The 20,337-nt window shown below is 38.8% G+C and overlaps 1 protein-coding gene and 1 long non-coding RNA gene across 2 annotated transcripts in view; one reads left to right on the plus strand and one right to left on the minus strand.

Annotated features, from left to right (window-relative positions):
- The window catches only part of LOC141580005 (uncharacterized), an 80,818-nt gene that overhangs the window by 32,664 nt on the left and 27,817 nt on the right, over positions 1-20,337 (plus strand). The window contains exon 2 of the long non-coding RNA XR_012511992.1: positions 7,007-7,085. This is a non-coding gene — a long non-coding RNA (uncharacterized LOC141580005). The remainder of the gene's footprint in view (positions 1-7,006; positions 7,086-20,337) is intronic.
- The window catches only part of GIMAP2 (GTPase, IMAP family member 2), a 29,199-nt gene continuing 27,850 nt past the window's right edge, over positions 18,989-20,337 (minus strand). Inside the window, exon 7 of the mRNA XM_039472865.2 lies at positions 18,989-20,243. Coding sequence (XP_039328799.2) covers positions 19,258-20,243 — 986 coding nt within the window. The 3' untranslated portion in view covers positions 18,989-19,257. The remainder of the gene's footprint in view (positions 20,244-20,337) is intronic.

Raw genomic sequence — 20,337 nt, forward strand, 5'->3', positions numbered from 1 at the left:
TGTAGGTGGATGACCCTGGGAATGAATGTTTTCATAAGAATGAGGTGCCTAGGGCTTTTCACTAGCCTCATCCTAGCCCAAGCCATGCAGAGCAGCTTTGAATAAGTCTTTGATACCTGACATGTACCTTTCATGAAGATGCTTTCAGAGCCTCTTCAACAGCTCCTTGACATTTGCTGTTTCTATGCATGTGTATGATGTCTTACTTGTGTGTATGATGTCTTACTTCAGCCACTCATAACTCTCTGTTAGAGGATTTATCTGACTACAAAAGTATGTGTAGGTAGTGCATGCAGCAGTGTGAAGTTGTCAGAGCCAATGTCTTAGAAGCAGATTTCAATCAATGTCATTTAGGACTTATGAATAAACACTCCAGCTTCCTTACGTATCAAGTTGTCCACCAAATGATACAACTCTGTGATGTACTGCATACAAATCGCTGAGTCCCCTGCAGGACTGGGACCCAGTTGTCTCCAGTGGAAACATCCTTATCACCAGCAGAGGATCATAATTGACCTCAGAGCAGAAATGAAGTAAGGTTGAATTAATGCAACCTGCGTTGGCCATTCTCACTTCCTGTCTCACATTTCCACTTTCCTACTGATGCTTTCTGGGATCTTCTTCTATTGAAAAGTAACCATTTCTGTCTTTATTTTCCTCTACATTCCTGTTGGCTCTTGATTATGTCTCACTGTCTCTGGGCTTCATTGCCTATTATTCACTGATACTTACTACAGTTGTGGAAACCCAGGCAAAGCCCAAGCCCCTGAAACACCTGAGTCTCAAAATTATATCTAGAACTACTGCTTCCTTTTCGACCCTATATTAACACTTCCTTTCTTTCCAGTATTTGCGTGTTCATTGTTTTCTTCCCTACCCTTATAAATGCAGTAAAGAAGATGTATTGGTCTGTCCTCATGCTGCTATAAAGAAATACCTGAGATTGGGTAATTTATAAAGAAAAGAGGTTTAATTGGCACATGATTCCACAGGCTGTACAGGAGTCTGCTTGAATCTGCTGGCATCAGCTTGGCTTCTAGGGAGGCCTCAGGAAACTTACAATCATGGCAGAAGGTAGAAAGGAAGCACACACATCACATGGCTGGAGTAGAAGCAAGAGAGAGCAGGGAGGTGCTGCATACTTTAAAAAATTGTTTATTATACTTTAAGTTCTGGGATACATGTGCAAAACATGCAGGTTTGTTACATGGGTATATATGTGCCATGGTGGTCTGCTGCACCCATCAACCTGTCATCTAAGTTTTTTTTTAATTAATTAATTTATTTTTTATTTTTAGAAAGAAAAAAAGAATAATAAGAAAAAGAATAAAGAAGAGGAATAAAGAGAAAGAGGAAGAGGGAGAGAGAATGGGGGTATTGCTTTGTTGCCCGGGCTAGAATGCAGTCTAAATATGGGTATGCCTATAATTGTCCTTAATAATGGAGACATGAAAGAAAATGAGGGAAGAGAATAACAAACAAGGAGCCAACCAACATTTCGTTTAAACTTCTAAGTTGATATGATGTGGTACTGATAAGAGTGTATATTTTGTGTAAAGTGGAGAGTTCTATAAATGTTAATTATGTTTACTTGTTTCAGATCTGAGTTCAAGTCCTGGATATTGTTAATTTTCTGTCGCATTGATCTGTCTAATATTAATGTTGAAGTCTCCCACTATTATTGTGTGGGAGTCTAAGTTTATAAGTCTTGTATGTCTGGGTATTCCTGTATTGGGTGCGTATATATTTAGGATCTTTAACACTTCTTTTTGTTGCGTTGATTCTTATCATTATATAATGTCCTTCTTTGCTTCTTTTGATCTTTGTTGCTTTAAAGACTATTTTATCAGAGGGAAAAATTGTAACTTCTGCTTTTTATTTATTTTTGCTCTCTGTTTGGTTGGTAAATCTTTCTCCATCCCTTGTTTTGAGTCTTTGTGTATCCTTGAATGTGAGATGGGTCTGGATGCAGCATACCGATGGGTTTTAGTTTTTTGTCCAAATTGCCTGTCTGTCTTTGAATTGGGGAGTTTAGTCAATTTAAATTTAGAATTAATAATGATATATGTGAGTTTAATACTGCCATTTAATATTAGCTGGCTATTTTGCCCATTAGTTGATGTAAATTCTTCATTATATTGATGTTCTTTACTTTTTGGTATTATTTAGAAAGGCTGATACTGGTTGTTCCTTTCTATGTGTAGTGGTTCTTTCAGAAGCTCTTGTAAAGCAGGCCTGGTGGTGATGAAATCTCTGAGTGCTTGCTTGTTCACAAAAAACTTTATTTTTCCTTCACTTATGAAGCTTAGTTTGGCTGGATGTGAAATTCTTGGTTGAAAGTTCTTTTCTTTAAGGATGTTGAATATTGGTCCCCACTCTCTTCTGGCTTGTAAGGTTTCTGCTGAGAGATCTGCTGTAAGTCTGATAGGCTTCCCTTTGTGGGTAACCTGACCTTTCTCTCTGGCTGCCCTTAGTATTTTCTCCTTCATTTCAACCCTGGTGAATCTGATGATTATGTGCCTTGGAGTTGCTCTTCTTGAGGAATATCTCTGTGGTGTTCTCTGTATTACCTGGAGTTGAATATTATCCTGCCTTACTAAGTTGGGAAAATTTTCCTGAATAATATCCTGAAGCATATTTTCCAGCTTGGATTCATTCTCTTCATCACATTCAGGTACACCTATCAAGTGTAGATTAGGTCTTTTCACATAGTTCCATATTTCTTGGAGACTTTGCTTGTTCCTTTTTATCCTTTTTTCTCTAATCTTGTCTTCTTGTTTTATTTCATTGAGTTGGTCTTTGACCTCTGATATCTTTTCTTCTGCTTGATTAATTCGGCTGTTAAAACTTGTGCATACTTCACATAGTTCTCGTATTGTGTTTTTCAGTTCCATCAGTTCACTTATTTTCCTCTCTAAATTTTGTATTCTTGTTGACATTTCGTCAAACCTTTTTTCAAAGTTCTTAGTTTCTTTAGATTGTGTTAGAACAAGTTCTTTTAATTCACAGAAGTTTCTTATTATCCACATTTTGAAGCCTGCTTCTGTAATTGGAACACACTCGTTCTCCATCAAGCCTTGTTTCATTGCTGATGAGGAACTGGGATCCCCTGCTGAGGAAGAGGCGTTCTGATCTTGGGTATTCTCGGCCTTTTTTGACTGTTTTCTTCCCTTCGTTGTAGATTTATCCATCTGTGGTCTTTATAATTACCGTCTTTGTAATTGGGTTTCTGAGTGGACGTCCAACTTATTGATTCTCAGTGCCGAAATCTGAGCAACCCACTGCATGACTAAATCAGCGGCGTTAAGATTGATGGTGCTTTTCTGACTCTGCACCAAGAACTGACGCTCCGAGGCGCTGGCAAAACCGCCTCGCCGGTCACAAGAGTCGCGCTGGCAACACGTGGGGTTCCTCCGCTGGGAATCTCCTGGTGCATGAGCAATAAGAATTCATGTGAAGGTGTGGCATCCTTTCATTCTTTGCGTTTTCACTGGGAGCTACAATCCCGAGCTGCTAGTGATCAGCCATCTTGGATCTCTCTCCCACCGTCATCTAAGTTTTAAGCCCGGCATGCGTTAGGTATTTGTCCAAATGTTCTCCCTCCCCTTACTCCCCCTCCCCTGACAGGCCCTGGTGTGTGATGTTCCCCTTGCCGTGTCCATGTGTTCTTATTGTTCAACTCCTGCTTATGAGTGAGAACATGTGGTGTTTGGCTTTCTGTTTCTGTTATAGTTTGCTGAGAATGAAGGTTTCCAGCTTCATCCATGTCCCTGAAAAGTACATAAACTCATTGTTTTTTATGGCTGCATGGTATTCATGGTGTATATGCGCCACATTTTCTTTATCCATTCTATCATTGATGGGCATGTGGGTTGGTTCCAAGTGTTTGCTATTGTGAATAGTGTTGTAGTAAACATACATGTACATGTATCTTTATAGCAGAATGATTTATAATCCTTTGGGTATGTACTCAGAAATGGAATTGTTGGGTCAAATGGTCTGGTTCTAGATCCTTGAGGAATACCCACACTGTCCTCCACAATGGTTGAACTAGTTTATGCTCCCTCCAATACTGTAAAAACGTTCCTATTTCTCCCCATCCTCACCAGCATCTGTTGTTTCCTGACTTTTTAGTGATAACCATTCTAACTGGTGTGAGACGGTATCTCATTGCAGTTTTGATCTGCATTTCTCTAATGAACAGTGATGATGAGCTTTTTTTCATATGTTTTTTGGTCACATAAATGTCTTTCTTTGAGAAGTGTCTGTTCATATCTTTTGCCCACTTTTTGATGGGGTTGTTTGTTTTGTTTTTGTAAATTGGTTTACATTCCTTGTAGATTCTGGATATTCGACTTCGTCAGATGGATAGATTGCAAAAATATTCTCCCACTCTGTAGGTGGTCTGCTAATTCTGATGATAAATTCTTTTTCTGTGCAGAAGCTCTTTAGTTTAAATTAGATCACATTTGTCAATTTTGGCGTTTGTTGCAGTTGCTTTTGGTGCTTTACTCATGAAGTCTTTGCCCATGCTTATGTCCTGACTGGTATTGCCTAGGTTTTCTTCTAGGGTTTTTATGGTTTTAGGCTTTACATTAAAGTCTGTAATCCATCCTGAGTTAATTTTTGTATAAGGTATAAGGAAGGGGTACAGTTTCAGTTTTCTGCAAAACTGGTTAGCCAGTTTTCCCAGCACCACTTATTAAACAGGGAATCGTTTTCAAATTACTTGTTTTTGTCAGGTTTGTTGAAGATCCGATGGTTGTATATGTGTGGTGTTATTTCTGAAACCTCTGTTCTGTTCCATTGGTCTACATAATCTGTTTTGGTACCAGTACAATGTTGTTTTGGTTACTGTAGCATTGTAGCACGGTTTGAAGTCAGATAGCGTGATGCCTCCAGCTTTGTTCTTTTTGCTTGGGATTGTCTTGGCTATACAGGCTCTCTTTTGGTTCCATATGAAATTTAAAGTAGTTTTTTCTAATTCTGTGAAGAAAGTCAATGGTAGCTTGATGAGAATAGCATTAAATCTATAAATGACTTTGGGCAGTATGGCCATGTTCATGATATTGATTCTTCCTATCCATGAGCATGGAATGTTTTTCCATCTGTTTGTGTCCTCTCCAGTGGTTTGTAGTTCTCCTTGAAGAGGTCCTTCACATTCCTTGTAAGTTGTATTCCTACGTATTTTATTCTCTTTGTAGCAATTGTAATGGATGTTAACTCATAATTTTGTTCTCTGTTAGTCTGTTATGGGTGTATATGAATGCTTGTGATTTTTGGACATTGATTTTTGTATCCTGAGACTTTCCTGAAGTTGCTTATCAGCTTAAGGAGCTTTTAGGCTGAGACAATGGGGTTTTCTAAATATACAATCATGTCATCTGTAAACAGAGAAAATTTGACTTCCTCACTTCCTATTTGAATACTTTTTATTTCTTTTTCTTGCCTGATTGCCCTGGCCAGAACTTTCAATACTATATTGAATAGAAGTGGTGAGAGAGGGCATCCTTGTCTTGTGCTGGTTTTCAAAGGGAATACTTGCAGCTTCTTCCAATTCAGTATGATATTGGCTGTGGGTCTGTCATAAATAGCTCTTATTATTTTGAGATACATTCCATCAATACCTAGTTTATTGAGAGTTTTTAGCATGAAGGGATGGGGAGTTTCATTGAAGGCCTTTTCTGCAGCTATTGAGATAATCATGTGTTTTTTTTTTCCATTGGTTCTGTTTATGTGATGGATTATGTTTATTGATTTGTGTATGTTGAACCAGCCTTGTATGCCAGGGAGAAAGCCAACTTGATTATAGTAGAAAAACTTTTTGATGTGCTGCTGGATTTGGTTTGTCAGCATTTTATTGAGGATTTTTGCATCAGTGTTCATTAGGAATATCAGGCTGAAAGTTTTTCGTTGTTGTTGTGTCTGCCAGGTTTTGAATATCAGGATGATGCTGGCCTTATAAAATGAGTTAGGGAGTAGCCCCTCTTTTTCTATTGTTTGGAATAGCTTCAGAAGGAAGGGTACCACCTCCTCTTTGTACCTCTGGAAGAATTCATCTGTGAATCCTTCTGGTCCTGGACTTTTTTTGGTTGGTAGGCTATTAATAACTAACTCAATTTTATAACTTGTTATTGGTCTATTCAGGGATTCAACTTCTCCCTGGTTTAGTCTTGGGAGGGCATATGTGTCCAGGAATTTATCCATTTCTTCTAGATTTCTTTTCTTTTGAGTTAATTTTTGTATAAGGTATAAGGAAGGGATAGGTTCAGTTTTCTGCTTATGGCTAACCAGTTTTCCCAGCACCACTTATTAAATTCTCCCATTTTCTCTCTTTCTTTCTCTCTTTCTCTCTCTCCTTCTCTCTCTCTCTCTCTCTCTCTCTCTCTCTCTCTCTCTCTTTCTCTCTCTCTCCCTCTTTCTCCCTCTCTCTCTCCCTCTTTGAGTTTCACCTTGTTGCCCAGGCTGTAGTGAAATGGCGTGATTGCAGCTCACCGCAATGTCTGCCTCCTGGGCTCAAGTGATTCTCCAGCCTCAGTCTCCCAAGTAGCTGAAATTAAAAGGCATGCACTGCCACACCCAGCTAATTTTGTATTTTTAGTAGAGTTGGGTTTCTTGATGTTGGTCATGCTGGTCTCAAGCTCCTGACCTCAGGTGATCCATCTGCCTTGGCCTCCCAAAGTGCTGGGATTACAGGTGTGTGCCACCATGCCCAGCCTCTTCTAGATTTTCTAGTTTATTTGCATGTAGGTGTTTATAGTATTCTCTGATGGTTGTTTGTATTTCTGTGGGATCAGTGGTAACATCCCCTTAATCATTTTTTATTGTGTCTATTTGATTCTTCTCTTCTCTTTTCTTCTTTATTAGTCTGGCTAGAAGTCTATTTTGTTAATCTTTTCAAAAAACCAGTTCCTGGATTCATTAATGTTTTGAAGGGTTTTTTGTGTCTCTATCTCCTTCAGTTCTGCTCTGATCTTAGTTATTTCTTTTCTCTCTTTTTTTTTAGATGGAGTCTTGCTCTGTCACCAGGCTGAAGTACAGTGGTACAATCTCTACACACTGCAACCTTCACCTCCTGTGTTCAAGTGAGTCCCTTGCCTCAGCCTCCCTAGTAGCTGGAGCTACAGACATGCGCCACCACATCAGCTATTTATTTTGTATTTTAGTAGAGACGGGGTTTGACCATGTTGGCCAGGATGGTCTTGATATCCTGACTTTGTGATCTGCCTGACTTGGCCCCCCAAAGTGCTGGGATTGTAGGCTTCAGCTACCATGCCCAGCCAATCTTAGTTATTTTTTGTCTTCTGCTAGCTTTTGAATGTTTGCTCTTGCTTCTCTAGTTCTTTTAATTGTGATTTAGGGTGTTGATTTTAGATCTTTCCTGCTTTCTGATGTGGGCATTTAGTGCTATAAATTTCCCCCTTTACACTGCTTTAGCTGTGTTCCAGAGATTGTTACATTGTGCCATTGTTCTCATTGGTTTCAAAACACTTTGTTATTTCTGCCTTAATTTCATTATTTACCCAGTAATCATTCAGAAGCAGGTTGTTCAGTTTCCACGTAGTTGTCTGATTTGGAGTGAGTTTCTTAATCCTGAGTTCTAATTTGATTGCACTGTTATCTGAGAGACTGTTGGTTATGATTTCTGTTCTTTTGCATTTGCTGAATGTTTTAATTCTGATTACATGATCAATTTTAGAATAAGTGCTATGTGATGCTGTATATGTATATGTATATGTATATGTATATTCTGTCAATTTGGGGTGGAGAGTTCTGTAGATGTCTATTAGGTCTGCTTGGTCCAGAGCTGAGTTCAATTCCTGAATATGTGTTAATTTTTTATCTTGTTGATCTTTCTAATACTGACAGTTGGGTATTAAAGTCTCCCACTATTATTGTGTGGGTGTCTAAGTGTTTTTGTAGGTATCTAAGACCTTGCTTTATAAATCTGGGTGCTCCTGCATTGGGTGCATATGTGTTTAGGATAGTTAGTTCTTTTTGTTGCATTCATCCCTTTATCATTATGCAATGCCCTTCTTTGTCTTTTTGATTTTTGTTGGTTTAAAGTTTGTTTTATTAGAGACTAGGATTGCAACCCCTGCTGTTTTTTGATTTCCATTTCCTTGGTAAATATTCCTCCATCCCTTTATTTTGAGCCTATGTGTGTCTTTGCATGTGAAATGGGTCTCCTGAATACAGGACACAGATGGGTCTCGACGCTTCATCTAATTTGCCAGTCTGTGTCTTTTAATTTGGGCATTTAGCCCATTTACATTTAATGTTAATATTATTTTGTGTGAATTTGATCCTGTCATCATGATGTTAGCTGTTTATTTTGCCCATTAGTTGATGCAGTTTGTTCATAGCGTTGTTAGTCTTTAGATTTTGGTATGTTTTTGCAGTGGCTGGCACCAGTTTTTCCTTTCCATAGTTAGTGGATTTTTCAGGAGCTCTTGTAAGTCAGGTCCAATGATGACAAAATCCCTCAGCATTTGCTTGTCTGTAAAAGATTTTACTTCTCATTTGCTTATAAAGCTTAGTTTGGCTGGATGTGAAATTCTGGGTTGAAAATTATTTTCCTTAAGAATGTTGAATATTGGTCCCCACTCTCTTCTGGCTTGTTTGGTTTCTGCAGAGACATATGCTGTTAGTCTGATGGGCTTTCCTTTGTAGGTTACCTGGCTTTTCCCTCTGACTGCCCTTAACATTTTTTTCTTCATTTCAACCTTGGAGAATCTGATGATTATGTGTCTTGGGATTGCTCTTCTCGGTAAGTATATTAGTGGTGTTCTCTGTATTTCCTGAATTTGAATGACGGCCTGTCTTGCAAAGTTGGGAAAGTTCTCCTGGATAATATCTTGAAGTGTTTTCCAACTTGGTTCCATTCTCCCTGTCACTTTCAGGAACACAAATCTAACTTTCAGAAACACCAATCAAATATAGGTTTGGTCTTTTCACATAGTCCCATATTTTTTAGAGGTTTTGTTTGTTCCTTTTCATCCTTTTTTCTCTAATCTTGTCCTCACACTTTATTTCATTAATTTGATCTTCAATCTCTGATATCCTTTCTTCTGCTTGATCAGTTCAGCTATTGATACTTGTGTATGCTTCATGAAGTTAGTTCTCATGCTGTGTTTTTCAGCTACATCATGTCATTTATGTTCTTCTCTAAACTAGTTATTCAAGTTTGCAGTTCCTGTAACACTTAATCAAAGTTCTTACCTTCCTTGCATTGGGTTAGAACATGTTCCTTTAGCTCAGAGGAGTTTGTTATTATCCACCTTTTGAAGACTATTTCTATCAATTTGTCAAACTCATTTTCTGTCAAGTTTTATGCCCTTGCTGGAGAGGAGTTGTAATCATTTGAAGAAGAGATATTCTGCTTTTTGGAATTTTCAGCATTTTTGTGCTGGCTTTTCCTCATCTTTGTGTATTTATCTACCTTTGATCTTTGATGCTGATAGCCTTTTGATGGGGTTTTTCTGTGGCTGCCCTGTTTGTAGATGTTGATGTTATTGCTTTCTGTTTGCTAGGTTTTCTTCTAACACTCAGCTGCCTCTTCTGCAGGTCTGTTGCAGTTTGCTGGAGGTCTACTCCAGACTGTTTGTCCAGGTATCACCCATGGAGGCTGCAGAACAGCAAAGATTGCTGCCTGCTCATTCCTCTAGAAGTTTTGTCTCAGAAGCGCACCTGTGTGATGCCAGCCACTCCTCTATGAGATGTCTGTTGATCCCTGCTGGGAGGTGTCTCCCAGTTAGGAGGCATGGGGCACAGGGACCCACCTGAGGAAGCAATCTGTCCCTTAGCAGAGCTTGAGTGCTGTGCTGGGAGATATACTGCTCTTTTCAGAGCCAGTAGGCAGGAACATTTAAGTCTGTTGAAGCTGTGCCCACAGCTGTCCCTTAGCCCTGTTGCTCTGTCCCAGAGAGATGGGAGTTTTATCAATAAGCCCTTGACTGAGGCTTCTGCCTTCCTTTCAGAGATACTCTGCCTAGTGTGGAGGAATCTACAGAGGCAGTCTGGCTTGAACCACTTTGCTGCACTGCAGTGATTTCCACACAGTTTGAACTTCCCAGCTTCCTCAACACTGTCTGGGGAAAACCACCTACTCAAGCCTCAGTACTGGTGGACACTCCTCTCCACACCAAGCATGATCATCCCAGGGTGACTTCTGACTGCTGTGCTGGCAGCAAGAATTTCAAGCCTGTAATTCTTAGCTTGCTAGGCTCTGTGGGAGTGGGACCCACTGAGCAAGACCACTTGGCTCCCTGGCTTCAGCCTCGTTTCCAGGGGAGTGAATGGTTCTTTCTTGCTGGGGTTCCAGGTGCCACTGTTGTACCAAAAAAAAAAACAAAAAACAAACAAACAAAAAAAAACAAAACAAAACAAAACAAAACAAAAACCAAAAAAAACAAAAACTCCTGCACTTAGCTTGGTGTCTGCTCAAACAGCCGCCCAGTTTTGTGCTTGAAATCCAGGGCCCTGGTGGTGTAAGCACACCAGGGAATCTCCTGGTTTTTGAGTTGCAAAAACTGCAGGAAAAGCATAATATCTGGGCTGGATAGCACAGTCCCCTATGGCTTTCCTTGGCCAGGGGAGGTAGTTCCCCAGCCCCTTGCACTTCCTAGGCAAGGTAACCCGCCCCCCCCAACCCTGCTTCTGCTTACTCTCCATGTGTGGTATCCACTGTCTAACTAGTCCCAATGAGATGAATTGAGTACTGCAGTTGGAAATGCAGAAATCACCCAACTTCTGTGTCAGTCTTGCTGGAAGCTTCAGACCAGAGTTGTTCCTATTTGGCCATCTTGCCCAGTGCTGCACACTTTTAAACAACCATAGCTCATGAGAACTTGCTCACTCTCATGAGAACTCTGTTCTTTGAAAGTGACTATTATTCTTTGTGTGTGTGTGTGTGTGTGCGTGTGCGTGTGTGTGTGCATGTGCATGTGTGTGTGTGCATATGTTTTCTCTGTTGGGACATTTCTATTGCTGTGTCAAGTTCATTAATCCTTTCTCTTTTTAAATTTTTAGGTTCAGGTGTAAATGTGCAGGTTTATTATATAGGTAAACTTGTGTCACAAGGGTTTGTTGTACAGATTATTTTGCCACCCAGATACTAAACCTAGTACCCAATAGGTGTTTTTTCTGTTTCTTTTACTTCTCCCATCCCCCACCCTAAAGTAGGCCCCAGTGTCTGTTGTTCTTCTCTTTGTGTCCGTGTGTTCTCATCATTTGACTCCCACATGAGAACATGTGTATTTAGTTTTCTATTCCTGCATTTGTTTTCTAAGGATGATGGCCTCCAGTTCCATTCATGTTCCTGCAAAGGGCATGATCTCATTCTTTTCTATGGCTGTGTAGTATTCCACAGTGTATATGTACCACATTTCCTTTATCCAGTCTACCATTCATGGGCATTAGGTTGATTCCATGTCTTTGCCGTTGTGAATAGTGCTGCAATGAACATACACATGCATGTGTGTCTTTATGATAGAATGATTTATATTTCTTTGAGTATATACCCAGTAATGGGATTGGTGGGTTGAGTAGTAGTTCTGTTTTTAGCTCTTTGAGGAATTGCCACACTGTTTTCCACAATGGCTGAACTAATTTACACTCTTATCAAAAGTGTATCAGTGTTCCCTTTTCTCTGCAGCCTTGCCAGCATTTGTTATTATTATTATTATTTTTTACTTTTTTGTAATAGCCATTGGACTGGTGTGAGATGGTATCTCATTGTAGTTTTATTTTGTATTTCTCTAATGATCAGTGATATTGAGCTTTTTTTTTTTATATATGCTTGCTGGCTCACATGTATGTCTTGTTTTGAAAAGTGTCTGTTCATGTCCTTTACTCACTTTTTAATGGGGTTGTTTTTTCCTTATAAATTTGCTTAAGTTCCTTACAGATGCTGGATATTAGATCTTTGGCAGGTGCATAGCTTGTAAAAATTTTCCCCCATTCTGTAGGTTGTCTGTGTCCTCTGTCGATAGCTTCTTTTGCTGTGCACAAGTTCTTTAATTGAATCCTATTTGTCAGTTTTTGCTTTCGTTGCAATTGCCTTTGGCATCTTCATCATGACATTTTTTGCCAGTTCTTATGGCCAGAATAATATTGTCTAGGTTGTCTTCCAGAGTTTTTATAGTTTTTGGGTTTTAAATTTAAGTCTTTAATCCATCTTGAGTTGATTTTTGTATATTGCATAAGGAAGGGGTTCAGTTTCAATCTTCTGCATTTGGCTAGCCAATTACCCCAGCACCGTTTATTGAATAGGGAGCCCTTTTCCCATTGTTTATTTTTGGCAGGTGGTTGTAGGTGGGTGGCCTTATTTCTGGCCTTTCCATTCTCTTCCACTGGCTATGTGTCTGTTTTTGTACCAGTACTATGTTATTTTGGTTACTGTAGCTCCGCAGTATAGTTTGAAGTTGGGTAGCATGATGCTTCCAGCTTTGTTCTTTTTGCTCCGGATCACCTTGGCTATTAAGGCTGTTTTGATTCCATATGAATTTTAAAATAGTTTTTTTTTCTAGTTCGGTGAAGAATGTCGGTAGTTTGCTAGGAATAGCATTGAATCTATAAATTACATTGGGCAGTATGGTCAGTTTAACAATATTGATTCTTCTTATCCATGAGCATAGTATATATTTTTTATTTGTTTGTGTCATCTCTGACTTCTTTAAGCAGTGTTTTGTAGTTCTCATTATAGAGATCTTTCACCTCCCTAGTCAGCTGTGTTCCTAAATATTTCTTCTTTTTGAGGTAATTGTGAATGAGATTGCATTCCTGAGTTACCTCTTGGCTTGACTGTTGTTGGTATATAGGAATACTAGTGATTTTTCTACATTGATTTTGTATCCTTAGACTTTGCTGAAGTTACTCATGAGCTGAAGGAGCTTTTGTGCTAAAACTATGGGATTTTCTAGATATAGGCTCACATTGTCTGCAAACAGGATAGTGTAAATTTCTCTCTTCTCAACTGGAAGAGAGAAACAAACTCTCTTTTAATACTCTGTTTTATTTCTTTCTCTTGCCTGAGAGCTCTGTCCAGGACTTTCAATGCTATGTTGAATGGGAGTGGTGAGAGAGGACATCCTTGTCTTGTGCCAGTTTTCAAGAGGCATACTTTGAGATTTTGCCCATTCAGTATGAGGTTGGCTCTGGGTCTGTCATAGATAGCTCTTATTATTTGGAAGGTATGTTTCTTCAGTACTTAAGTTTACTGAGAGGTTTTTAACATGAAGGGATTTTGAATTTTATCAAAAGCCTTTTCTGCACCTATTTAGATGATCATAGGTTCATTAATTTTTTCTTTTCAGTTTAATATTTTGCTAACCCTATTCAGTGTACTTCTTATATCTTTTATGGTAGGTTTTATTTCGAAGTTAAATTTGGATATTTTTAATGTCTTCCATCTTACTACTTAACTATTTTAACATATAGAATACAGATGTAAGAACTGTGTTAATTGTCGTTGGCTGATAATTCTAACACTTTTGTCAGTTCTGGGCTGGTATTTATTCATTGATTTATTTCTTCCTCATTGGTCGTATTTTCTTGCTGACTTTCTTTTTTATTGTACTTTAGGTTCTGGGGTACACGTGCAGATCATGCAGGATTGTTGCATAGGTACACACATGGAAATGTGGTTTGCTGCTTCCATCCCCCCATCACCTACATCTTGCATTTCTTCCCATGTTATCCCTCCCCAACCTCCCCACCTCCCCACTGTCCCTCCCTTGCCCCCTCCAATAGACCCCAGTGTGTGATGCTCCCCTCCCTGTGTACATGTGTTCTTATTGTTCAACACCTGCCTATGAGTGAGAACATGTGGTGTTTGATTTTCTGTTCTTGTGTCAGTTTACTGAGAATGATGGTTTCCAGATTCATCCATGTCCCTACAAAGGACAGGAACTCATTGTTTTTTTATGGCTGCATAATATTCCACGGTGTATATGTGCCACATTTTCCTTGTCCAGTCTATCATCAATGGGCATTTGGGTTGGTTTCAGGTCTTTATTATTGTAAACCGTGCCACTATGAACATACGTGTGAATGTGTCTTTATAACAGAATGATTTATAATCCTTTGGACATACACCCAGTAATGGGATTTCTGGGTCAAATGGAATTTCTATTTCTAGGTCCTTGAGGAAGCGCCACACTGTCTTCCACAATGGTTGAACTAATTTACACTCCTACCAACAGTGTAAAAGTGTTCCTATTTCTCCACATCCTCTCCAGCATGTGTTGTCTCCAGATTTTTTAATGATTGCCATTCTAACTGGCGTGAGATGGTATCTCAACGTGGTTTTGATTTGCATTTCTCTAATAATCAGTGATGATGAGCATGTTTTCATATGTTTGTTGGTTTCATATATGTCTTCTTTTTAAAAGTGTCTATTCATATCCTTCACCCACTTTTGCATGGGCTTGTTTTTTTTCTTGTAAATATGTTTTAGTTCTTTGTAGATTCTGGATATTAGCCTGTTGTCAGATGGGTAGATTGCAAAAATTTTTTCCCATTCTGTTGGTTGCTAGTTCACTCTAATGACTATTTCTTTTGCTGTACAGAAGTTCTGGAGCTTAATTAGATCCCATTTGTCTATTTTGGCTTTTGTTGCCAATGCTTTTGGTGTTTGGGTCATGAAGTCCTTGCCTATGCCTATGTCCTGAATGGTTTTGCCTAAGTTTTCTTCTAGGATTTTTATGGTGTTAGGTCTTATGTTTAAGTCTTTAATCCATCTGGAGTTAATTTTAGTGTAAGGTGTCAGGAAAGTGTCCAGTTTCTGATTTCTGCATATGGCTAGCCTGTTTTCCCAACACCATTTATTAAACAGGGAATCCTTTCCCCATTGCTTGTTTTTGTTAGGTTTGTCAAAGATGCTTGTAGACATGTGGCATTGCCTCCAGGGCCTCTTGGTACGTAAACAAATGTTGGTTTCCATTTGTCTATATCTCTGTTTTAGTACCAGTGCCATGCTGTTTTGATTACTGTAGCCTGTAGTATAGTTTGAAATCAGGTAGCGTGATACCTCTGGCTTTGTTCTTTTTGCTTAGGATTGTCTTGGCTATGCAGGCTCTCTTTGGTTCCATATGAAGTTTAAGGTGTTTTTATCCAGTTCTGTGGAGAAGGTCATTGGTAGCTTGATGGGGATAGTATTGAATTTATAAATTACTTTGGGCAGTATGGCTATTTTCACAATATTGATTCTTCCTAACCATGAGCATGGAATGTTTCTCCATCTGTTTGTGTCCTCTCTTATTTCCTTGAGCAGTGGCTTGTAGTTCTCCTTGAAGAGGTCCTTTACATCCTTTATTAGTTGTATTCCTAGGTATTTTATTCTCTTTGTAGCAATTTTGAATGGTAGTTTGCTCAGGATTTGGCTCTCTGTTAGTCTGTTATTGGTGTATAGAAATGCTTGTGATTTCTGCACATTGATTTTGTATCCTGAGACTTTGCTGAAGTTGCTTATCGGTTTCAGGAGATTTTGGGCTGAGATGATAGGATCCTCTGAATATACAATCATGTTGTCTGCAAATAGAGACAGTTTGACTTCCTCTTTTCCTAATTGAATACCCTTTAATTTTCTTTTCTTGCCTTATTGCTCTGGCTAGAACTTCCAGTACTATATTGAATAGGAGTGGTGAGAGAGGGCATCCTTGTCTGGTGCCAGATTTCAAGGGGAATGCTTCCAGTTTTTGCCCATTCAGTATGATATTGGCTGTAGGTTTGTCATAAATAGCTTTTATTGCTTTGGGACATGTTCCTTCAATACCTAGTTTATTGAGAGTTTTTAGCATAAAGCGCTGTTGAATTTCGTTGAAGGTGTTCTCTGCATCTATTGAGATAATCATGTGGTTTTTGTCTTTGGTTTTGTTTATGTGGTGGATTACGTTTATAGACTTGCATATGTTTAACCAGTCTTGCATCCCTGGAATGAAGTCTACTTGATCATGATGGATAAGCTTTTTGATGTGCTGTTGCAATGAGTTTGACAGTACTTTATTGAATATTTTCATGTTTGGTATTTTTTTATTGGGTGTCAGACTTCTGGTTTTGACGTTATTATGTGCTGAATATTATTGTACTTCTGAAAATATTCTTGAGCTTTCTTCTGGGATGCATTTAAGTTACTTGGAAACAGTTTAATCCTTCATGTCTTGTTTTTAAGATTTGTTAGGCATACTTGATATGTTTTCAGTCTACAACCAATTATTTCCCACTACTGAGGCAAGGCTCTTCTGTGAACTCTCCCCAATGCCACACAAATCACAGCTTTTTTGTTTCTTTTGGTGGGGACCAATCTTATTCCTGGTCCATGGTGAGTGCAGGACACTGTTTCCTCTGATCTTCTTGACTGGTTCTTTTTGTCACCTCAGGGTGCTTCACCACATGTGTGTGCTGATCAGCATTCAATTGAAGACTCAAGGAGGACTCTCTTCAGGTGCTGGATTCCTCTTTCTGTGTAGCTCTCTCCTCTCTCAGACTCTGTTCTGTGAACTCTTAGCCACTATTGTATCTCCAGAATCCCAGTTCCATCTTCTCAAATCAGGAGGTCTACCAGGCTCCACCTGGTTTCCATAAATGTTAGTTTTTTAATGCTGCATAACAAATTACCATGAACTTAGCAACTTAAAACAGCATAGATTTATTATCTCAAGATTAGTGTGGGCAAGGAGTGCAAACATAGCTTAACTGTATGTTCTCTGCTTTGGGGTTTCACCAGGCTGTAATACTAGTTTAAGTTTTATCAGAGGCTTGAGTGGGGAAAGATCTGAATCCTCAGGATGTTGACAGAATTTATTTATTTGTGGCTGCGACTGAGGATTTTGACTTTTTCCTGGATGTTGGCTACAGGCCACTTGCAGTTCTCTGCCACTTAGTCCTGTTCATAGGCAGTTCACAAAATGGAAATTTGCTCCTTGAAGGCCAAAAGGAGAGGAAAAACAAGTCTTTGTACAGCCATATAAATCACTGGAGTGACATTCCATCACCTATGCCATGTTCTATTGGTTTGAAGTAGGTCTCAGATCCCACTCACACTCAAGCGGGGGAGTTCTACAAAGGTGTGAACACCAGGAGCCAGGAATCATTTGAAGTCAACATAGGGTCTGTCTGCTATACCCTCTCTGTGTTGTAACCTGAAAACTCTCTCAAGACAGAGGGCTGGGACAATTGAAACTCTTGTCTTGTTTTCCAATGCTCAGTGATTACTCTTTTTTGTTACCTGATGTTCATTGCCTTTAACACTGTCATTTAATATCATTTGTCTATTTTTTTGTTGTCTCACATGGAGCAGGAAGGGGGTATCTGATCCTTGTTAGGGTATTTTCTTCTGGCAAGGAAGTTTGGACTTTATTTTTTGCATTCAGTTTTTCTGTCTGTTGTTAGGACATGGAAGTGTCATAGCTTTTAAAAAGTTGCTATTATATTGAGAGTCATTGCTCTACTTGTATTACCTCTAATTATCTATCTAAAAATTATTGGTTTTCTTTCTTTACAGTGCTCATACCTTTTATTTTTATTTCTTTTTCTTATCTTATTAGATAGATAAGATGTGTGGTAAAATACTAAATGAAGCAGTGATAGTCTGTATCTTTTGTTGTTCCAGATTTTAATACAAATGCATGCAATGTTTGAGAGAAACTCTCTTTTTTCATCTGTCTACTTTCTATAATTAATACCCATGGAGGGGTTTATGTAATCAATTCACTTCTCCACTAATTAATAGGAGTATCCATCATTAATTTTTTAAAAAATCAATTATAATTTGATTTATTAAAACTTTATGAGTTTTTTCAGATATAGTTCATCATCTTTAGTTTTTTTTTGTTTCTTTTTCATTTGGGCTGTATGTTTTAAAAAAATTTCAAAGCTACTTAATACACTGTAACTAGTACTGTAATATTAAAGTTTCTGAATCTACCTCTGTTGGGTTTTTAATCTTTTTGATTTTATTCATAGGGGTATGATTTGGGTTCACTTTACTGAATTAATTCCATCTTAATACTCAAGTAAATTGGATATGTTTTCCTCTAGAGAAGATTTGTGTTTGCTTCTACTGGATGTCAAGAATTCAACTAATCTGTAATAGTTTTAGTCCCTTGGAAGGTCCTAATTTAATGTAGAAGCTTCCAAATCAGCTCTCCAATTTTACTGACAACCCAAAATTAATTTCTTCATCTCAGGATTGGTATTGACATTTGTCTATTGGTCAATTCTGGCTTCCTTGTTCACTTATTCCTCACAGGCCTCAGTTTCAGTTTGTGTTCCTCATTTTAAAAAATATATTGTTTGCTCCACCTTTGGAGTTTATTTTTCTGGTGAACTCATCAACTATAAAAATTCTGTTTCTTTTAATAAATGTAGCCTCTATTTGCATCTAGCAAGACAATGCTTCAAAGTATCAAGTCCACCATCTTGTCTGACATTTGTCTTTATCTATGTTTCAATGATAAATCTGAAGGAAGTCAGGGCTAAAATACAGCTGAAATGAGTCATGTGTCCACTTACCATCTTCTAAGGAGAAAACTACAAGAGAGAATTAATGACATATGACCAAAGGAACTTTACATTTAATGTATTATTATTTTATTGCCATTTTCATTATATTCAGTAAAAATAGTAGTACTATAAAGAAGAAAAGGAGTTTTTAGGCACATAAAACTAGCTTTACAGATTTGCAAATGAGAGGAATTTTATGCTTACAGATTTCAAAAGGCTTTGATATTACATTTCTTTTTTATTTATTTATTTATTTATTTTTATTGCATTTTAGGTTTTGGGGTACATGTGATGAACATGCAAGATTGTTGCATAGGTACACACTTGGCAGTGTGGTTTGCTGCCTTCTGTCCCCTCACCTGTATCTGTCATTTCTCCCCATGCTATGTCTTCCCACCTCCCCACCCCCCGCCCCTCCCCCATTTCCCCCCAACGGACCCCAGTGTGTAGTGGTCCCCTCCCTGTGTCCATGTGTTCTCATTGTTCAACACCCACCTATGAGTGAGAATATACGGTGTTTGATTTTCTGCTCTTGTGTCAGTTTGCTGAGAATGATGGTTTCCAGGTTCATCCATGTCATTTCAATGCAAACAGTAACTTATAGTTTGATTTGGTTGATTAATAATTGGAGTGATGCTAAGATTTACACATTTCATAGAATCTCAACTCTGACATCAGATATCACATTTTACAGGGAAAGCACTGTTTTCCCCCAGTATATGACAGTGAGTAAATAATAACTGGGATCTTTAACTATAACCTAGGAGTCCTGAGTTCTAGTCTAATGACCATTCTCAAAATTATCATTAACTTTTTGAGTATAATAAACAGCAAGCTGCAGAATAAATTGCACATACCAAAGAGTAAGCAACAAAACAAATGGCACATGCTGTACAATATGCAAAACAACAGAATTAGCAATCTGAGACACAACCGAATACAAAATAAAACACACAGTTTTGTTTTGATTAAGGTTCTTTTTAGGCAATTTGCTTCAGCCAAGGCTATATAACTTCTCTGAGTTGCCATGTACTTCATCAGGCTCTCTCTGAAATTCTTTAATCTTTCATCTGACCCCACAGGTCCACATTCAAGCCTCTGGACTAGGCTGTACAGCTCATTGGTATAGTGATCACCATTTTTCTCCATCAACAGATCCTCAATCAAGTCCATTAGCCCCTTCACTTGGTCATCCCAATTGCTCCCTTCAGCATGGTTATTAAAGGCACAGATTCGCCCACCACATGCTGCCACCAGCTTGCTTAGGGCTTTGTTATCTGAGTCACTCACGTAATCCATCAAGGAGCCACCATTGAGGTCTTCCTTGTGGGTAAAGAGGACAATTGTGTGTCCCATGGCATCCTCCCCAAAGATCTCCTTCACCCTCTGTGCAGCCTCCTGGTCCTGTGAGGTATAGCGGCCCAGCTGAGTCACCAGGAGCAGCACGTGGGGTCCTGGTGCAGAGAGCCAGTAGCATCTCTGCACTTCTTTGTACAGGGATTCAGAGTGATCCTTCCCAGAAAACATATCGGGTGTGTCAATGATGACCATCTCTCTATTTCCACAGCTTCCCCGACTTTTGCTGCAAGTCTTAGTCAAGGTCTGGGAACTCAGCTTTGATTCAAATGCTTGCTTCCTGAGGATGCTGTTCCCTGTAGCACTTTTGCCGGTTCCTGTTTTGCCCACCAGGATGATAATCAGCTCAGATCTGCTGGCACATTGGCCCTTTATAAGTGGTCCTGTAACGAGCAAGTGGACTGTGTTATCACTACATTGGCCATGGCAGTGGAATATTTTTACTAATAAGGAAGTATTCTCTGTCACATAAAAAGA

The sequence above is a fragment of the Saimiri boliviensis genome, chromosome 10 (genome assembly GCF_048565385.1).
Source record: "Saimiri boliviensis isolate mSaiBol1 chromosome 10, mSaiBol1.pri, whole genome shotgun sequence".
NCBI lineage: Eukaryota > Metazoa > Chordata > Mammalia > Primates > Cebidae > Saimiri > Saimiri boliviensis.